Genomic DNA, 6275 nt, shown 5'->3' on the forward strand with positions numbered 1-6275 from the left:
AAAAAAACGAGTACTTTTTTTTTTTTTTTTTGTCGATGGTAAAAATCGAAAACCAAGACCTTCTGCATGGCAAGCTAGCGCGTTACCACTGGACTAACCGTGCCCCCAATACTTACAATCTTTAGATTGGAACCCCTTTGTGGCACTTCTGAGTGACTTCTACAGTTCACTAAAACAATTCGTTAACTCGTTTCCTCATTTCTGTCCACAGTTTGGCGCAGATGTGCGGCCTTCACATCGTGGTGCACGCAGATGAACTAGAAGACCTCATCAACTACTACCAGGACCGCGGCTATTTCGAGGAGCTTATTAACCTCCTGGAGGCCGCTCTCGGCCTGGAGAGGGCCCATATGGGCATGTTCACGGAACTGGCCATCCTGTATTCCAAATATAAGCCGGCCAAAATGAAGGAACATCTGGAGTTGTTCTGGTCCCGAGTTAACATTCCCAAGGTATGTTAGGAGCTGGATTTGCGAGCCTAGTTAACTTGGAAGGTAGAAAAGCGTCTTAAGCGGTGGTTCGTGGGTTCGATTTTTTTTTTTTTTTTCAAGATGAGTGTTTCACCACCTTTTCTTTATTTCGTAGCAATTAATCCACTGCTACATTCGACTCATGTGGTCTGTGTCATCAGATGGACGAGAAGAGACGCAATACTTCCCATTTAGGTACTAGGTCAACACGGGAACACCAGAAAGTAACTCGTTGAAATATTTGCAATCGAAAAACGAGTGCATTTTTTTTTAATGGTGGGATTCGAACCCGGGACCTTTGTTTTACAAAAAAAACCCTTTTTTTCTCTCTTATTCAGGTGCTTCGCGCTGCAGAACAAGCTCACCTCTGGTCGGAGCTGGTATTCCTGTACGATAAATACGAGGAATATGACAACGCTGTAATAGCCATGATGACACACCCCAGTGAGGCCTGGCGAGAGTCCCACTTCAAGGACATCATCACCAAGGGTGAGTGGGTTCGAAACCCGGACGGGGGGGGTGTGGACATCTTCATGGAGCAGAGCATGGTACAGCAGTGCACCGCCTTCCTGTTGGACGCCCTCAAGAACAACCGCCCCGGGGAGGGCCCCCTGCAGACCCGCCTACTCGAGATGAACCTCATTTCGGCGCCCCAGGTGGCCGACGCTATTCTGGGCAATCAGATGTTCACCCATTACGACCGGGCCCATATTGCCCAGCTGTGCGAGAAAGCCGGCCTTCTTCAACGGGCCCTTGAACATTATACAGGTACGTTAAAGTTTCGAATTACCGTCAATAAAGCCCGACAATAATCCCTGAATTGATTATTTTACTGGCCAATTTATTAAATGTAAATAACTACACAGACCACATGCGTCTAATGAAGTACGGCCCTGCCTGACAGCAATAAAGCCCGACAATAATCGCTGAATTGATTATTTTACTGGCCAATTTATTAAATGTAAATAACTACACAGACCACATGCGTCTAATGAAGTACGGCCCTGCCTGACAGGTACGCCTATTGGGTCTACCTGATAGTGAGTGGCCGGCCTAAGATGGCCACCCCCGCTCAACTTTGAAACGGCTGGGAATTCCCTAAATTCTTTTAAGTTTTAGAGCTAGGAAAAGTCTATGTATGGCCCATTTGATTTTCATTTTTGTGTCATATCGTCATATTTTTGTGCCCGTTCAAAGGTCATTTATTACTTTCTCTTTGAGCAGCAGTATAGTTTATGTTTTCACCAAATGGCACCTGTTTACAATTCTCACCTGTAGGAAAAATGGCCTAATGGGCAAAATTCCGGACATTTGTAAACAACACAATTCTTACCTAATGACACCTGTTTATTGTCTTATTTCCACAGACCTGTACGATATCAAGCGGGCTGTGGTGCATACTCAACTGCTCAACGCTGATTGGTTGGTGGGATACTTTGGTACTCTGTCTGTTGAAAAGACTATGTATGTATGTATGGCCCATTTGATTTTCATTTTTGTGTCATATTGAATTCATCAGATAGGAAAATATCTATGGCCCGTTCAAAGGTCATATTTATTACTTTCTCTTTGAGCAGCAGTATAGTTTATGTTTTCACCAAATGACACCTGTTTACAATTCTCACCTGTAGGAAAAATGGCCTAATGGGCAAAATTCCCGACATTTGTAAACAACACAATTCTCACCTAATGACACCTGTTTATTGTCTTATTCCCCAGACCTGTACGATATCAAGCGGGCTGTGGTGCATACTCAACTGCTCAACGCTGATTGGTTGGTGGGATACTTTGGTACTCTGTCTGTGGAAGACTCATTGGAGTGTTTGAAAGCCATGCTGACCAATAATATTCGCGCTAACCTACAGATCTGTATACAGGTAAGTGGGACCTACCTCGGTGGTGTAGTGGTCAATACGCTCGCCTGGTAAACAGGAGGGCGTGGGTTCAATTCCAGCCGAGGTATGGAATTTTATCCTCAATATAATTTGAGAATTTGACCACATTTATTTTGCCAGTCCAGAACGGTGAAAGTGAAAGAGATCTCAAGGAAAATACAGGAAAAAAAGCTTCAATAGTTTTGACAAGTAGAAAGAAGAGATCAAGAATATGTTATGAAAGAGGCTGAGAGATATGGAAGTTGGAGGTAAGAGAGACCAGGGGAAGACCGAAAATGAGATATATGGACAAAGTGTTTCCACAGGATTTGAAAGAGAAGAAGTTGGAAGTCAGCCAGGTCCAAAACCGAGGCACATGGAAGAGGTTTTTTCAAAATGTCACCAATACATTTTGTAAAATGTAAATGCAATTTCTTTGTGTTATTATGTCACAACTTTGGTGCTCACTGCAGCATTGTAGGATTTTTTCCCAATATCTCATACTTGAGTTAAACCGTATTTTATTATTTTAACTTTTTTTTCCACCAAGGAGATATGAATTTTCAGTTTCGACACCCTGATTACTGATTATCAAAGCATATTCCATGGTGTTTACCCACAGAAACCCATGACTCATCTCCCATTAACTCATCTCCCTTAACACGAGAGGCAGACTTTTTAATTCTTGGATTTTTTTTCATCGAAAATTAGCAAAATTTCACTCAGAGGTCCTCTTTCAGATAACCATTGAAAATAAGTGGCCCGTGGCAGCAAGTGTGGACGTCCACAGTGGAATATTTTGGTGGAATCGAAAATGTACCATAGTAAAATACAGCTTTACTTGACTCCTTCCTGACTTACTGTGCCCTAAATCACCAAAGTATGGAAAAGTATTTACAATTCCATATTTCGATATGATTCGTCCAAATTCAAAATTCTGCTTTTCCGTTTTGTCGCTATAGCTGAAAACCACCAAAAAAGGTCGAAATCTGTCCAAAAGCGGTCAAAATACCGCCAAGCGTTGCACCGACCTTAACCAAAAGTTTCGTGTCGCATCCTTGTCACATTTGACAACTGCATACCAAATTTCAAGTCTCTAGCTCTTACCGTTCTCGAGATATTTTGTTTACAGACAGACACACAGACACACACACACGGACTAATGGCTGAAACTTTGTATTTGGGCTCTAGGGACCTCAAAACGTGTTTTGGCACTAAAATCTGACCATCGAAAATTTGAGGGGCATAACTGACACATAGTTTCGTGATAATCGCGTTTCAAGTTTCGTGTCGCATCCTTGTCACATTTCACAGCCACATACCAAATTTCAAGTCTCTAGCTATTACCGTTCTCGAGATATTTTGTTTACAGACAGGCAGACATACGGACCAATGGCCTCAAAACGTGTTTTGACACTAAAAACTGACCATCGAAAATTTGACCCGATTACATTACTTTCCTTCCTATAGGATAAGGAAAGTAAAAATGAACCTATTGTTTGCCAGCCAATAGTCGTTGTTTTTTTTCCCTCTGTGGGCTTAATAGTGCGGCCACACTTGCTGTCACAGGCCACTTATGTTCAATAGTTATCTGAAAGAGGGCCTCTTCCCTCTGTGGGCTTAATAGTGCGGCCACACTTGCTGTCACAGGCCACTTATGTTCAATAGTTATCTGAAAGAGGGCCTCTGAGTGAAATTTTGCCTTTTTTTATGAAAACGTTCCAAGAATTAAAGAGTTTGTCTCTCATGTTAAGGGAAAATATATTTTGATACATGGGTTCATGTAGGTAATCACCATGGAATATGCTTTGAAAAAAGAATAAAATAATAAAATGAAATATGCTATGCTTTGAATATGCTTCATATCTCTTTTTGAATAAAATAATAATAGTGCTTATTTATACTGCTCGCATAGGACTGAAAAGTCCGTTTACTCCAGCAGTAGGGTACTACTATTATTGTGGTCAAATTCTCAACTTGTATTGAGGATAAAATTCCATACCTCGGCTGGGATTGAACCCACGCCCTCCTGTTTTGAGGTTGCGGGTTCGATACCTGCAGATGGCACGGAAAAAGGCGAGGGAGTCCTACATTGAGAGCGAACTCATTTATGCCTATGCGAGAACCAATAGGTTGGCTGACCTGGAGGAGTTTATATCAGGTGAGGGATTTTTGAAAATTCTTGGTGGTATAGTGGTCAAAACGCTCGCATGGTGAACAGTAGGGCGTGGGTTCAATCCTAGCCTAGCTAACTGGCAGTCCTTCAAAGTGTTCTCTCTGTTTTTAAAAAATAAACACCAAGTCCTCACGATGGTTGACTGTGGTTCAGGACGAGCCAATTATACACATCTAGAGACCATCAGCCCGGTGTATGGCCGATAAAAAAAAGATATCTTTTCTTAATTGTGCCACCACCATTCGGCTACAGCTGAAGCCGCTACAACAACTTTTTTTTTAATTGATTTTTTTTTTTTTTACGGCTTTCTTTTAAGTGGCAGGGTTCTCCTAGAGGAGCTCTTCCACCCAACCAACAAATTTTCCCTCTTTTAGGACCGAATCACGCCGATATTCAGAAGATCGGCGATCGTTGTTTCGACGACAAAATGTACGAACCGGCCAAGATCCTCTACAACAACGTCTCGAACTTCGCCCGTCTGGCCATCACACTGGTACACCTGAAGGAGTACCAGGGCGCTGTCGATTCCGCGCGGAAAGCCAACAGTACGCGGACGTGGAAGGAGGTGTGCTTCGCCTGTGTGGACAGCACCACCGAGGCAGGATAAAAGTCACATAAAATACGGCTACTCTTCCCTTTCAACTAATTTTATCTTTCCATTTCTGCTTCCTCTCTTGTTCTTCAGGTAGAGAAGCGGAACAGATTGAAGCTGCTACTCCCCTGGTTAGAGTCCCGAGTTCATGAGGCGTGCACGGAACCAGCCACGCACAACGCTCTCGCCAAGATCTACATCGACAGCAACAATAACCCCGAACGATTCCTCAAGTAAGTGACCATCTTTTTTTTTTTCGAAGTTTTTTAGGAAAATGGCCTAATGGTCAATGTCCCGACATTTGTAAACAACATTTTTTTCGAAGTTTAATAGAGGGAACTGGGTCGAGTGGATTGGTACTTATCACATGCCTTCAGACACACTCCATTTGTCCAAAGGTCTAGGTTTACCTTGCCCTTGGGATCAATTTTATTTGAAGAAACCATTTATTTACTGATGAAATTTTGTAATGAAACAATAACTAAAAAAAATCCTATTTTTCTAAACTTGGAGCCAGTGTTTTGTGCTGCACTGGAACATCAATTCCAAACATTTGATCGGCCAAAATTTGTTTCAGTCTGACTTGAGAGGGATCATTTTGTTAATAAAAAAAAGGAAATCGAACCCAAGACCTTCTGCATGGCAAGCTAGCGCGTTACCACTGGACCAACCGTGCCCCCAATACTTACAATCTTTAGATTGGAACCCCTTTGTGGCACTTCTGAGTGACTTCTACAGTTCACTAAAACAATTCGTTAACTCGTTTCCTCATTTCTGTCCACAGTTTGGCGCAGATGTGCGGCCTTCACATCGTGGTGCACGCAGATGAACTAGAAGACCTCATCAACTACTACCAGGACCGCGGAAATTTACTGATTCCGACACTGTAGCCATTATTACTTTCTCTTGTAGTGTTTGACCGCTGTTTTTAGTTCTTAGCAGTGAAACAACTGCTACATTAGATTTGTGTGGTCTGTGTCGTAGCATCCCATCCCGTGGTATGCCTCTCACCAGGTGGGTGAGAAGAGACACAATACTTCTCATTTAAGTGCTGGGTCAACACGAGAACATCAGAAAGTAACCCGTTGATTTTTTTTTTTTTTTTTTTTTTAATCCAAAAAAAAACGGGGACAATTTTTTTTTTCTGGTGGGGGAAAACAACC

The 6275-nt window shown here is 42.4% G+C and overlaps 1 protein-coding gene across 1 annotated transcript in view; it reads left to right on the forward strand.

The window, feature by feature from the left end:
- Positions 1 to 190: 190 nt before the first annotated feature.
- The window catches only part of LOC103508931 (clathrin heavy chain), a 14662-nt gene continuing 8577 nt past the window's right edge, over positions 191 to 6275 (forward strand). Inside the window, exons 1-2 of the mRNA XM_026823405.1 lie at positions 191 to 452; positions 809 to 959. Of these exons, the coding sequence (XP_026679206.1) occupies positions 222 to 452; positions 809 to 959 (382 nt within the window). The 5' untranslated portion in view covers positions 191 to 221. The remainder of the gene's footprint in view (positions 453 to 808; positions 960 to 6275) is intronic.

This window comes from Diaphorina citri, unplaced genomic scaffold (assembly GCF_000475195.1).
Source record: "Diaphorina citri unplaced genomic scaffold, Diaci psyllid genome assembly version 1.1 scaffold448, whole genome shotgun sequence".
NCBI lineage: Eukaryota > Metazoa > Arthropoda > Insecta > Hemiptera > Psyllidae > Diaphorina > Diaphorina citri.